Source organism: Hyla sarda, chromosome 1, assembly GCF_029499605.1.
Source record: "Hyla sarda isolate aHylSar1 chromosome 1, aHylSar1.hap1, whole genome shotgun sequence".
In the NCBI taxonomy this organism is placed as follows: domain Eukaryota; kingdom Metazoa; phylum Chordata; class Amphibia; order Anura; family Hylidae; genus Hyla; species Hyla sarda.
The window spans coordinates 403,932,831-403,946,411 of record NC_079189.1 but is presented as its reverse complement, the minus strand read 5'-3'; the positions used below and the strand labels follow the sequence as shown (position 1 = coordinate 403,946,411).

The 13,581-nt window shown below is 44.7% G+C and overlaps 1 protein-coding gene and 1 pseudogene across 1 annotated transcript in view; both read right to left on the bottom strand.

Moving 5' to 3' along the window:
• The window catches only part of LPCAT4 (lysophosphatidylcholine acyltransferase 4), a 36,626-nt gene that overhangs the window by 8,251 nt on the left and 14,794 nt on the right, over positions 1 to 13,581 (bottom strand). Inside the window, exons 2-10 of the mRNA XM_056528406.1 lie at positions 11,337 to 11,479; positions 10,981 to 11,198; positions 9,799 to 9,911; positions 9,608 to 9,668; positions 9,456 to 9,514; positions 9,288 to 9,322; positions 9,045 to 9,099; positions 4,658 to 4,740; positions 4,410 to 4,535 (exon numbers count right to left, since the gene is read on the bottom strand). Coding sequence (XP_056384381.1) covers positions 4,410 to 4,535; positions 4,658 to 4,740; positions 9,045 to 9,099; positions 9,288 to 9,322; positions 9,456 to 9,514; positions 9,608 to 9,668; positions 9,799 to 9,911; positions 10,981 to 11,198; positions 11,337 to 11,479 — 893 coding nt within the window. The remainder of the gene's footprint in view (positions 1 to 4,409; positions 4,536 to 4,657; positions 4,741 to 9,044; positions 9,100 to 9,287; positions 9,323 to 9,455; positions 9,515 to 9,607; positions 9,669 to 9,798; positions 9,912 to 10,980; positions 11,199 to 11,336; positions 11,480 to 13,581) is intronic.
• Positions 2,651 to 2,764, bottom strand: LOC130337492 (U2 spliceosomal RNA; annotated as a pseudogene).

Genomic DNA, 13,581 nt, shown 5'->3' with positions numbered 1-13,581 from the left:
AGGCGAGGAGGAAAAATCGAAAACGTAAAAATAAAATTGTCTGCGTCCTTAAGGCCCAAATGGGCTGCGTCCTTAAGGGGTTAAAAAGAGAAATTCTTGATTCTTGATTTGTAGTGATCAGTCAGGGTCGTCTGAACACTTTAAATGGGTCCAAGATCCAAAATGAAGCAACTTTTTGTGGGTAAGCAAAAATTTACCAACAGCCTTACCTAAGAAAATTTCAGTTTTCACTTTGCAGTGGTCACAAATTTATGATTAAAAAAAAAGTCGCAAACCCCTTCCAAAAAGCCGCACGTCTGCTCCAGGTCTGACCTGGAGTACAAAACTCCTGTATATGAGCAAATTTAAAAAGTTTCAAAAAGTCTCAGCTGTGACTTTTTTTGTTTTGCTTATGTGGTCTAAATTTATCAACCCCCTGTGTTTGTATGATAAATAAGGACATTTTTTGTACCCACTGTAAAATCTCTCTCTCGTAGAGAAAGATGGGTATATGCTCTTGCCATTAGGAGGAGCTGACAATAGGAAAAAAAACTCTGCTCCTCCCTGGCATGATATATCCACCCACTGAAAGTGAGGTAAGTAGGAGAAGCCAACAAAAGACATAAGTCTGAAGGACACCATAAAAAAAATCACGGAAAAAAAATCCAGAAAAGATCATCCGGACAAAAAAGAAAGATATGGGTGGGTGCGGAGTCCCCCAATGAAGGCTACGAGAAAGAGATTTTACGGTGAGTACAAAAAAATACATCCTTTTCTCGGTCGCTCTTCATTGGGTGACACCTTACTGATGGAATGTACCAAAGCAGTCCCCTAGGGTGGGAATAACAACCACTAGAGAAAGGGAAACAGTCAGAGACTGAACCGAGATGAGACCCCATGTCCATGGAGAAGAACTAGGATGCCAAGGGAAGGGGCTATCTTATGCCAAGACTAAACCTACCATCCATATAGGTAAACAAGAAAAAGGTCGACTAGGAAACAGCCAGGCCAGAACCATCCCGGGAGGAGGTAGGAAATCAACCCCTAAGGAACACAGAACCAGACACAGGGCTAGCTCGGGTGGGAAACAAAAATGGAAAAGGGCACAACAAGAGAACCCATCCAGAGTTGACCGATTCAAGAGAACATGGCGGAAAAAACACCAGGAAGAGCAGCGTACGCCTGAGTAGAACAGCGGAGGTGGAGACCAGAAAACCACTGGAAAAAAGAGACTGAAATCTACTCTAGAGAGGTCTGGTGCATAACAGCAATGACCCAAACATCTGGAGACCGAAAACCCCTGTCCCAGGGGCCTGCCATGAGCACCCAGAAGGCCTAATTAGCTTGACTGGTGTAATCCAGATGACCCGAACACCCCCCCCATCCCGGGAGTACATGGACCCCGAAGGAGACAGACATGGGAACTGGAGGTTCCTGAGTCACCTGGAAGACGTACACGGAAGTATAAAATGGGCAAGGAGGAGTGGAAGACCCTAAAAAGGAGCATCCCAGAACACCAGAGCGGCCGACATGAGAATTTGGAGGTTCCTGCGTCTCCTGGAAGACTTGTACCTGAAAGGAAGGAAACCCAATGGCCGCGACACACTCCGGGAGACAAACTTCCATGTCGAGACAAGAAGAAGTGCAGTACAGAAAGACTGCCCACAATGGAATCACAAGACCTCAACCCTCACTAAAGCCTAAAGAACCAGGAGGGCCAACCCAAAAAAGAAGGCATGCCACATCAGTCTAGGATAATGTCCAAGCCAAGGAGACCAGAGTTGGACCCCAGCGGTCCGAGAACACCAGAGCACTCCGAAGCAATGGGAACGGAGGTAAAAAAAAAAAAGGGACCCAAGCAGAGAGCCTCCCAGGTACGGGGCACAGGGAGGTCACTCTAGAAGACTGTGGGGTCAGTGTCGCACAACAGACACTGTCAAGGGAAGGATAAATCCCAGGGAGATTGTGCCAAGGGATGAGGAGAGCAATGGCAGGACCCAAGCAACTGACAGTGGCTAGACTGGCTGTTGCTGAGCCATACATGAGTGCGTAAACTCCTCCAACAGAGGAGAGTTCCAAGGCTGCAGGAGCAGCAGTAGATAACCAAAAAAAAATCAGGAGGAGAGAGATGGCTCCATCTAGGCAGAATATAGCGCTCAGCGAAATAGTCCCCCTAGTGGAGGGGAAAAACAAGGGGTGGTCGAGAGAAAAACCCAGGCATCAACCACGCCAGCTCCCTGATCCCCGTACCCCCTGTGGAAGGGGGATTGACAAGTGCGCCAGGCACTGTCAAGCAGGGAAATGCCGCCCTACAGCAATGGGACAAAATACTGGGTAAACGTAGCCCCCCCAGGAACCCTATGACAACATATAGAGATATGGAGAGATCGGAATCCTGGATACAGGTGCTGGGCAAAGAAACAAAGACATGGCTACGAATGCGAGTAAGAAGCACATGCACACAGCAACCCACAGCATTGAGAAGAACACCCCAACAGGGTAACAGAGCAGATGCCTGAGCTACCCTGCACAGGAAACCAGGAAAATACCTGGAGGCAGAGGGGGCCTGAACTGACTGTGTCGCCCCAACAGGCCCCACGCCAGAACAGAGGTGCTCAACCGTCGCAGGACCTCAGAACAAGATCACAGAAGGCCCGGGGCACACCACACCCTACGGTCTCAAAAATCCATTTAATATATGGTCCCCAGATAGGGGACGGATCAGATATTAAACTGATAAGAACAGATACTACACTTGATCTTAGCCAAAAGGCAGAGAAGCGATAGATAGTATAGGCTAAGGCTGTAATTTTGTGTCCCCAGAGGTCACAAGGGTGCATGGAAAATAAGGCACAATTTAAATGGGCACTGTCACCAACTTTATTTTTTGATATGTTGTAGTACTTACGTACTACAACATATCTCTAATATACTTTTTTTTTTTCCATTAAGAAGGTTTAATTTACATTTAAAAACCGGCCACTGAAAAAGGACTGATTTTGGAGTGGCAATCAGTCCTTTTTCAGTTAGGCTGCACTCGCTCCCTGCCTGTCAATCAGACAGGTGGGAGCGAGCACATTGGCTCCCCGGCCACTGGCTGGGAGGCCACTCCTCCCGCACATCGCCGCCACCGCCTCGTTGCCGCCGCTGTCCCTGCACGCCCGCTGCCGGACTCTGCAGTAACTGCAAGAGTAATGAGGGAACGGGGTATGCGGGGTGGGGGGGGGAGAATCACACTTTTCTACTGTAAGGGGGAGGGGGGTGGGGGACGGAGATATGCACTAATGACCCCTGCAGCGCACCAAGACCAGAGGGCTCGCTGCGGGGAGGAGAGGGACGGAGCTAAGCTCCGTAAGGAGAGGCACAGATACTTCCCTGTTGGGCACTCTGAAGGCAGGGAGAGAGTCTCCCCACAGTTGACCCGCTCTGAACCAGGGAAGAAGAGGGGCGAAGCTACCTGCCGCCATTATGGCTCCCGCCGGCCAGCACAGAGTCTGCGGCGCAATAAGTACAGGGAGCTGCCGCAAAAGACGGCGGCTGCCCTGAGACAGAACGGACATGTGAGACTACCAGTGGGAGTCCAGACCCCAATAACTAATGGGCCAATGACCCCTTAAAATGCCTCGTGGTGCAACAGCATATCCTCAAACCACAAGAGCCAATCCACAAGTGACTGCGCTAAAAGACACCAAGGGAAAATATTAACCCCTTAGTTCCTGAGCCGGAAGGGAGTGGGGGGAGGGGGGGCATACTCACCCACGAACTACATCTTCATATACTCACCTAGACGGCTTCAACCAGCTTATGGCCACTCTGCATCATACCAGGCTAAGATAGCAGGGGCAGTGGGGGATCCAGACCCAGGGTACAACCTCCAGGCACTGACTGTTGGAGAGAAGGGGTTAACAGTACATACTCTATGCCTGTGCCCCTTTGTTGCATATAGGGGGGGGGGGGGGGGGTGGACAGGTAGTGCCATACTCCTGAACCCCCACCTGAAAAAGGGAAATAAAATGGAGATAAAAACATAACTAAAATATCCCTTACTAGAAAATAATATAAAAAAATAAAAAATGACCAGGTCTGGAGAGCCTCCTACTGACACTAGCTAAAAACTGATAACCTCACTTCTAGTGGGTGGGTATATCCTGCCAGGGAGGAGCAGACTTTTTTTTCCTAGTGTCATCACCTCCTAGCGGCAAGAGCATATACCCATCAGTATAGGTGTCCCCCAATGAAGAGCGACCGAGAAATGTAGCACATAAGCAAAGCTAAAGCAAAAAAAAAAATTATATATACATACATATACACATATGCCTTCACAACTCAGTTACCAAAGCAACAATGATAAGTGCCCCCCCCCCCCCTAGTGTTTCAATTTACGCGACAGATTCGGATCTTGTGTGTCACGAGCTAGGAAAGCTTCTTACCCAGCCTTCTGTAGCATTTTTCCAATTTCCCAGATTTTAGGGTCCAGCTGAACTTTCAAGTGTCCCAGAGGTGAAACTGGTGTATCTCCTATCAGCTCAAACTCAGTAGCTGGTTTTTCTAGTGCCCTAAAATTAATAGGTACAGAAGTTCAATTGAAGTCTATGAAGAATATATAAAAAGTACTCAATTAAAGACACTTTACTATTACTGCATATAACTCTAGAGAACTTTCCTTCCACTCACTCACTTTGCCATAAATTTCTGCATATTGTTGGCATACAGCACAGGATCTGCTTTCTCTTCCGGACTAGGGTTATAAACTGGTAAGAACTGCAAGATAAAAAAAAAGATTTTAAGAGAATAAAGCAACAAATTAAAACAAACAAAAGTGATGTGGCATTATTTTTGGTACATTGGTTACACAGAGCACTCCTTTTATAGAATCGAGATCTAAATGCTCCCCTAAGGGTCTATTCACGTGTACACTACCCTGCACATATTTAATGCTGCAGATTTCAATGTAAACAAATTTCAATATGCACAGAATACTGTACATGTTAATAGACCCAAAGGGGGAGAATGGGCAACTCAGCAACTTTTCCTCTAGACAGGTTTTGATGAATCTCCCTCAAAGAGTTAATGTCAAACCTTTTGGAACCTGATCTTTTGCCATATATTCAGGAAAACTATGGGTTAGGTTTTACATCTCCCCAAGAGTGTGTATTTAAATCAAATTTGTCATCAGTATTACCCGCACTAACCTGTCATATAGGCTTGTAGTGCGGGTGATACTGATCATAATTATACTTACAATGTCCTGAAGGGCCCAGCCGTTGCGACATTATCGCTGTTTTTCTTTTTATGTAAAGGAGGTCCTTGGGGCATGGGCAGAGCTAGGACCGGAGCTCCGGGCACCTCACGTGATCTTCTGCCGGGCAGGCGCTCTGCCCGGCTCATCAATACGCACGGCCTCCCTCCCTGCTCTCACGGCACGGCACATGCACCGCTTCCAGAATACACCCAGAAGCGGCATTGGTTTCATTCACCCTCATGCCTTTGTGCATCCTCACACTTCACTGGCTGCGGGAATGAGGCCGAAACTGATGCTACTTCCACATGTTCTCTGGGAGTGGCGCATGCGCCGTGGCAAAAACCTGCCGTGAGAGCAGGGAGGGAGGCCGTGGGGTGCCCGGAGCTCCAGTCCTAGCTCCGCCCATGCCCCAAGGACCTCATTTACATAAAAAGAAACAGCAGTAACGGTGCAACGGCTGGGCCATTCAGGACATTGTAAGTATCATGTTGATCAGTATCACCCGCACAACAAGCCTGCATGACAGGTTAGTGCGGGTGATACTGATGACAGATTTCCTTTAAGGCTATTAAAGCTGGCATGACTAATGAGATCCATGGCAGCAAACCAGTTGAAGGATAATTTTGTAAAAAGCCTCTGAAAAAGACTGAATCTGACCAATGACACTTTTGTTCAAACATTCCCTTTATATTTTGAATGCTATAAAGGAATACCCACCAAAACTTAATGGATGAGGTGTATCATAATGTCAAATTAAGGCTTTGTGTGTCTTTGCAGACAGACATGTTTTTTGTGGTTATTAGAATACTATCAGTGATTTCATCAACAATCCTGAGAAATGTTCTAGTTTTCAAACAAAAGATAAAGCAACAATCTTCTCCCCTCAATATCATGGATCCATTAGGGAGACAGAGGTGGGGTGCAATGGAAAGTTAAACATGTGATCAGATTTTTGCCTCTAAATCAGTTCTCAAAGCAGAAGAGTCACAGGGAGAAGAATTGGGTTGTGCCCTTTAATAAATTTGTGCGCTAGGTAAAGATTACTTTAAAGAGGTACTCCAGTGAAAAACTATTTTTTATAATCAAATGGTGCCAGAAAGTTAAACAGATTTGTAAATTACTTCTATTTAAAAAAAATCTTAATCCTTCCAGTACTTATCAGCTGCTGTATGCTCCACAGGAAGTTCTTTTCTTTTTGCATTTCTTTTCTGTCTGACCACAGTGCTCTCTGATGACACCTATGTCCATGTCAGGAACTGTCCAGAGCAGGATAGGTTTTCTTTGGGGATTTGCTCCTACTCTGGATAGTTCCTGACATGGACAGGTGTCAGCAGAGAGATCTGTGGTCAGACAGAAAGGAAAAACAAAAATGAAAGAACTTCCTGTGGAGCATACAGCAGCTGATAAGTACTGCAAGGGTTGAGATTTTTCAAATAGAAGTAATTTACAAATCTGTTATACTTTCTGGCACCAGTTGATTTTAAGTAGGGATGGACCGATATCGTTTTTTTAGGGCCGATACCGATAATCGGTGCAGGTTAGGGCCGATAGCCGATAACTTATACAGATATTCCGGTATAAGTTATCGGCTATTTAACCCTCTGCGACACCGCTGCAGATCATTGATTTAAAGCGGGCGCTTTAAATCAATGATCTGCAGTGGCTTTTGCGAGGCCATAGGCCGCCGCCGCCACCACCCGCTTCTCTCCCCCTACCTGTCAGCGTGGTCCGGGCCATCCATCCATCGTTCCTGTAGTGTCCGGGGGCGTTCCGGGTGAAGAGTGAACCGGTCCGGGCTGTCCTTATTCTCCAGCGGTCATCTTCTCCACTCCGGGCAGGATCCGGCCTAGTACGCTGCATAGACGCCGCTGCGCAGTGACGCCCGTGCACAGCGACGCACCTGACGTCACGGCGTCTATGCAGCGTACTAGGCCGGAGCCTGCCCTGAGTGGAGAAGATGACCGCCGGAGAAGAAGGACAGCCCGGACCGGTTCACTCTTCACCCGGAACGCCCCCGGACACTACAGGAAGGAAGGATGGCCAGGACCACCCCCATTACGGGTAAGTTAAATTTTTTTGACTCGGAGGGTGGGGGAGGGGCCCGACCGATATAGCGGTATGGGCAAAAATCCATACCGGTATACCGCCCAGCATCACGGTGGGGGGAGGCGGTCACGGTGCGGTGGGGGCGGTGCGGGGGGCGGGGCATTATCGTGATTATCGGCCGATCCCTCATTTTAAGTTTAAAAAATGTCACCGTAGTAGCCCTTAAAAGTTTGCTTTTGGGTGTGTGTACATAATTGTGGCTGTGCCCATTCACAACACATACATTTCATGTGCCTTCATTTGCCAACTACAAATCATGCAGATCTGATCAAAATAAACTGTGTTGGATGTTTAAAGGGAATCTGTCTCTAGCATTAAGCTCCCTATCTGAGAGTAGCATAAATAAGTCAGTGTCCACGATTATAACCAATCGTGGACCAATATTAAAAGAAATTCTAGCGCTCAAAGCGAAGAATCGATACATGTACACAGTAGAAATATACGGTATATAAAACGATATTTATTAATAGAATATCGTACATTTTTAAGAATGGAACACCCACAAGGCCCTTGTGGATGCCAGTCGTATACATCAGGCTTTCCTAATATTTATGTATCAATTTTACAGAGGAAGGTCCCTATGGAGGGACCGAAACGCATCTAAATAGATATGTTTTATCATTCCATCTACGACTTACTTACAACTGTGACCAGTTCCTGCAGCTTACACTAAATCTTATGCTAACTGCCGAGCAGCACCTGGAGTGTGAACCTAGACCTCATGTGGCTGGAGTGTGTCAGCAGTTCCTACAAGAGGAAGGCATTGATGCTATGGACTGGCCCGCCCGTTCCCCAGGACTATCAAGTAACAGACAATATATAGTGGATGCACTTTTTCTCCCTTTAGGAACCTCGCTCCCAATTTCGTTTGCAGGACATTTTTACCTATAGATTATAATCTGCGTCTCAGAACTATATATTGCATATATGCTACAGTACCTAATGGAATTTACTGAGGACAGAGTCACTTTACATTTTCTTTGTACAAATAAGAGTACTTTATGCTTTTATTGGTTTACAGAGTTTACTAAATTGTAATTTTTTATATATGAAGTTTTATTAGAAATTGGTCACCCACCAGGGCCCTGTGGGTGTTCCATTCTTAAACTGTATGATATTCTATTAATAAATATAGTTTTATATACATTTAAAATGTGTACATATATCCATTCTTAGCTTTAAGCGCCAGAATTTATTTCTTCTATAACATTTTTGCTTTTGGCACCACAGGTATAGGTGCATTTTCTGGTTAGCTCTGTTATTTGCACTGTGGGTGGTTTTATTGTGAGCCATTTCAACCACTTTGTCTTTTTTTTCTCAATATTAAAAGTAGCTGTATATTGGCTGGACCTTAGCCAAGGACAGCAACATTACCCCCTGATGATTGACAGGTTTCCATCTCTATACAGTGCAGCCAGTGATTGCCTAAGTGGGCACCTTCATGCCTTGGGACGTCACCAGAAAGTAGTGAGCAGTGGGGAGCAGGCACCATCATTTATTTATTTTATTTTTTTTACAGATAAAATGAAAGACAGACTGTGCCTTTAGGTGCCTTTAAATATTTGCAGTTGACAGAATGTGAATAACAAGACTTGAACTTTATTTTTGTGTGGTCATGTTCATTGCATAACCTAATTTTCTGCATACTTGCACAGAACAGTTCAAGATTTTGTTAAGACATTAAGTCCAAAGACCAATGTAAGCATTAGTTGCTCACCTCGATCTCCAGGTTGATGTAAAACTGAGACATTGTGAGCCAGAGGACCTTTAGCCTGTAAAGAAAAAAATACAGTAAAGCAGTGATCTCCATGTGGACAAATAACTATTGTGTAAGTGAAAGACTTACACAATTTCATTTTAATTTTTGGACTATTCCTCAAGAGCCGGACCTTCTTTCTGGATTGACTGAATAAAATCATTGTTAACACAAGTTCATAAAAATAAATTAAATATTACTTACACTCCGTTCCCTTTCCAAGTCCAAATTGTTGCCGGCTGCAGACAAAAGGAGGATATATTACAAAAACAGAAAAAAAATATCAATCACTAAACTATTGAAATTAAACATAAGAACATGGATAGACCCTTATATGATCTAAACATTCCGTATCCCCTTTACAAGACATACCAGTCTGTTAGGATATCTCATTAACACTGGCTGTACAGGCACTCCAGCCACAAAGGCCCCTGCAATATAAGGGGAAAAAACTGGTTGATCTTGCACACTAGAATACTTTTAGCTAATGTCCCAAAAATTGAACACTTGCAATACCTACGTACCAGGTTTAAATTTCAACAAAACATCTCCATTACCATTTGTGCCTTCTGGGAAGAACAAAACCTACAGAAAAAGATGCATTAACTCAAGTAGAGGAATCCTAATGAGTGTATATGCAGAAAAGACACGGTGGAAAGGAGTAGTTGTGGTCAGTTAACAGAGTGTTCTAGTAAACAGGAATTAAAACTCCAACCTGAGGCCATTCTCCTTGTGAAGTTGCTCTTCTCTTCACCTCCTCCACCACTTTTTTCCGTGATGCTGGGTCATGGCGGGATACCATAATAGATTGATTGAATCGAAGGAGTGCTAAGGGAGAGATGACAAAACTGTAGCATGATTCAATACAAATGAGAATTCCTAAAATCTTCTACAATTACTCAAGAAATCATATTTCAGAAAAAGTCACCAAGTTTTAAAGGGCTCGTCCAATTGGAAAACCCATTTTCATGCAGCCTGTTAAGGAATTCTGAGATAACAGAATGCAGGTTAGTTACAAAGAGCAGTGGAGGACCAGTCCTGTCATGCTTTATGCAGACAGCCTATTGATATGAATGACATGGTGTAATGCTTATCTTCCCCTGTGGAGGTGCTGCAGGGAGACTGAACATTTGCTCCCAGGTTATCCCACAGGTAAAATTTGACTGCTGAGGGTTTTAACACAGATCAGCTCATCGTTAAGGGACCTTATTAACAAGCAGTGATTGTCCAAAGCGGAGAACCCCTTTTAGTAAGCAGGAGCGGACATGGCTATAAATGACATCCCAATATAAATGTGAGTCAATAACTACCTTACATTTTCATTTTGTCCACATAATATTTTCCAGGCAATTTCCACCACATGATGGATACTGCCAGTGTTTTTATGTTCCTACAAATTATCCTCAAATCCTTTAACTTGCTTTCTAAGAGGTACCTAGGTATGTAGAACACAGCCCGGCCAACAGGATACAGGTAAAATAGAACCTGTGTAAACCTAAAAAAAAAGGTTTTAACCTGTTTCATGGAAACCTCAATGCTTTATTTCCCCCTATGGTGGCACTGCAAGGAAACCAGACACTTCCTAGTACATTTCACCACAAATTACATAGAATCCAGGCAGGGAAACCAATTGAGAATGATCTGGTGACATGGTCTAGATATGTGTGTCAGAATACGACATTGGTAGAATTGTTAGCACAGACCAACAGCAATTTCTTGAACAGAAGCTCTATGCAGAATACCTGACTCATTATAAGGGGGTCAAAGCTAACTGACTTGGATATGATCTCCTGACATACATGAGTGGCATGTCAAAGGATCAATTTTCAGTGAATATTTCCAAGTAAACTTCTCAAAAGGCATGTGGTCTTCCGTATTTTGTAGTTATTCTGCTCACCTCCGATCACAGGAATGTTGAGATTCTCCACTCTGGACACAACGGATGGAAGGTCACAAACCACAGTAACAATGGGATCAAAGAAGGTGGAGTGAGGGGCCACAACCAGAAGTGGGGCCTCAGAGCTGGAGGCGCGGCGTCCACGGATGGTGATCCAGTGGAAACCACACATGAAGAACATAGTGCGGCTTAGAAGGTAAATCAGGTGATGTAGAATGCTGTGTGCATAAGGAGACACATGGAATGGGGAATGGAGGGGGAAGAGATGGGAATAAATGAACATGTTGCACAGCATAATGACAACATAAAAGTCTATACACTTCATCTACAGTCATTGTGACTGGCTTTGGACTTACGTGCGTCTGTGTCTTATTGGTCGGCTGAGATCTTCCTTTGTCATTCCAGCTACCCGAAGAGCGGCAATTGGCCACATAAGAAAAAGGAATATAGAAGCCAGTAGAAACCGCAAGGGGAATAGTATTGGACCCAAGACATAGAACTGAAAATAAAAAAAAATACAGAAAAACACAATAAATAAATAGCACAGAATATGATCAATTTTGTTATACAATCAAACCTGAACCTCTTTCAATGCCCTTCCTAAACTTGTACAATTCATTTACCAATGCATCATTGGTTGTAGAGAGTCCTCTAGTGAAGTGTATCAGACAAAGAAAGCATGAAGTGGTCTAGGAAGGTCCCTTTAAATAGTATATACTCGGGATTTTTACTTTGTATCGTATACTTACAAACAGAATACTTTCAAATAGAGTAAAGTTTTGTTTGCTGGAAAACACCTTTTTTTTATTAATGCTTGAGAGGTCTTAGCCAGCAGACCAAAGTGATTCCTGGGCCTCAGCAGAAAGCCCAAGAGTAGAATGCAAGTCCATGTTTGTACACTGCTCAAAAACATAAAGGGAACACTTAAATAACACAATGTAACTCCAAGTCAATTTCACACATGCTGTTGTGCAAATGGAACAGACAACAGGTGGAAATTAGACAATTAGCAAGACATCCCCAATAAAGGAGTGGTTCTGCAGGTGGTGACCACAGACCACTTATCGGTTCCTATGCTTCCTGGCTGATGTTTTGGTCTCTTTTGAATGCTGGCGGTGCTTTCACTCTAGTGGTAGCATGAGATGGAGTCTACAACCCACACAAGTGGCTCAGGTAGTGCAGCTCACCCAGTATGGCACATCAATGCGAGCTGTGGTAAGAAGGTTTGCTGTGTCTGTCAGCGTGGTGTCCAGAGCATGAAAGTGCTACCAGGAGACAGTCCAGTAAATCAGGAGACGTGGAGGAGGCCATAGGAGGGCAACAACCCAGCAGCAGGACCGCTACCTCTGCCTTTGTGCAAGGAGGAGCACTGCCAGAGCCCTGCAAAATGACCTCCAGCAGGTCACAAATGTGCATGTGTCCTCTCAAATGGTCAGAAACAGACTCCATGAGGGTGGCATGAGGACCAAACGTCCACAGGTACGGGTTGTGCTTACAACCCAACACCGTGCAGGACGTTTGGCATTTGCCAGAGAACACCAAGAATGGCAAATTTGCCACTGTGATCTTCACAGATGAAAACAGATTCACTCTGAGTCTGGAGACGCCGTGGAGAATGTTCTGCTGCTTGCAACATCCTCCTGCATGACCAGTTTGGCGGTGGGTCAGCAATGATGTGGGGTGGCATTTCTTTGGGGGCCACACAGCCCTCCATGTGCTTGCCAGAGGTAGCCTAACTGCCATTAGGTACCGAGATGAGATCCTCAAACCCCTTGTGAGACCATATGCTGGTGCGGTTGGCCCTGGGTTCCTCCTAATGCAAGACAATGCTAGACCTCATGTGGCTAGAGTGTCAGCAGTTCCTGCAACAAAGGGGTGCCTCACTGGTGATGCCCACAGTCAACTGCTCTTCAATATTTGCTAATAGACCTCCATAAATTAGATTATCCTGTGAGGCTTAAGGTTTGTGCAACTTTAAGTGACTTATCATGTCCCAAAGACTTGCTGGAGCACCACACCTTTCCTAAATGAGTTGCAGGAGCATTATTAGTAAATATCTACTATCCCCTAGAGGCAGCTGCATGTCAGCGAGATTAGAACTATCCTGGAAGCAGGTCATTGCTCCACAATGAGAAATAAGAGCCCTATTACAAGGCAGGCTGCCATCTCCTTGTGTAACAGGGCCAAAGAACTGAAAGAAAAAAAAAAGAAAAAAAAAGTAAAATCAGCCATTGGCAGCACATTTCCTCGTGTAATAGGAGATGTGTGGCAGAAAGTATAGGACGATCCTGCGATCATTTGAGAAGCCCTCAATGTCCAATGCCCGAGCAATCTTATAGGCTCTATAAACAAGGGCCAATCTATGAGATGGGCACTCAAGCCATCTAACACAGCCCTAAGGCAATGACTAACAACAGTCTGTATGTTAATAGTAATAATCCAAGATTATTGAACACTAAAGAGCAAATTAGTTTCTGCTAAGCTGAAGAGTGGTAGAAGTTCTAGGCTTAGTCATAAGACTAAAAACAGAAAGGAATGCATCCGTTCATGAGTTCTCGTCCCAGTAAAGCTTACAACCAAATTTCCATAGCATAAGCACAG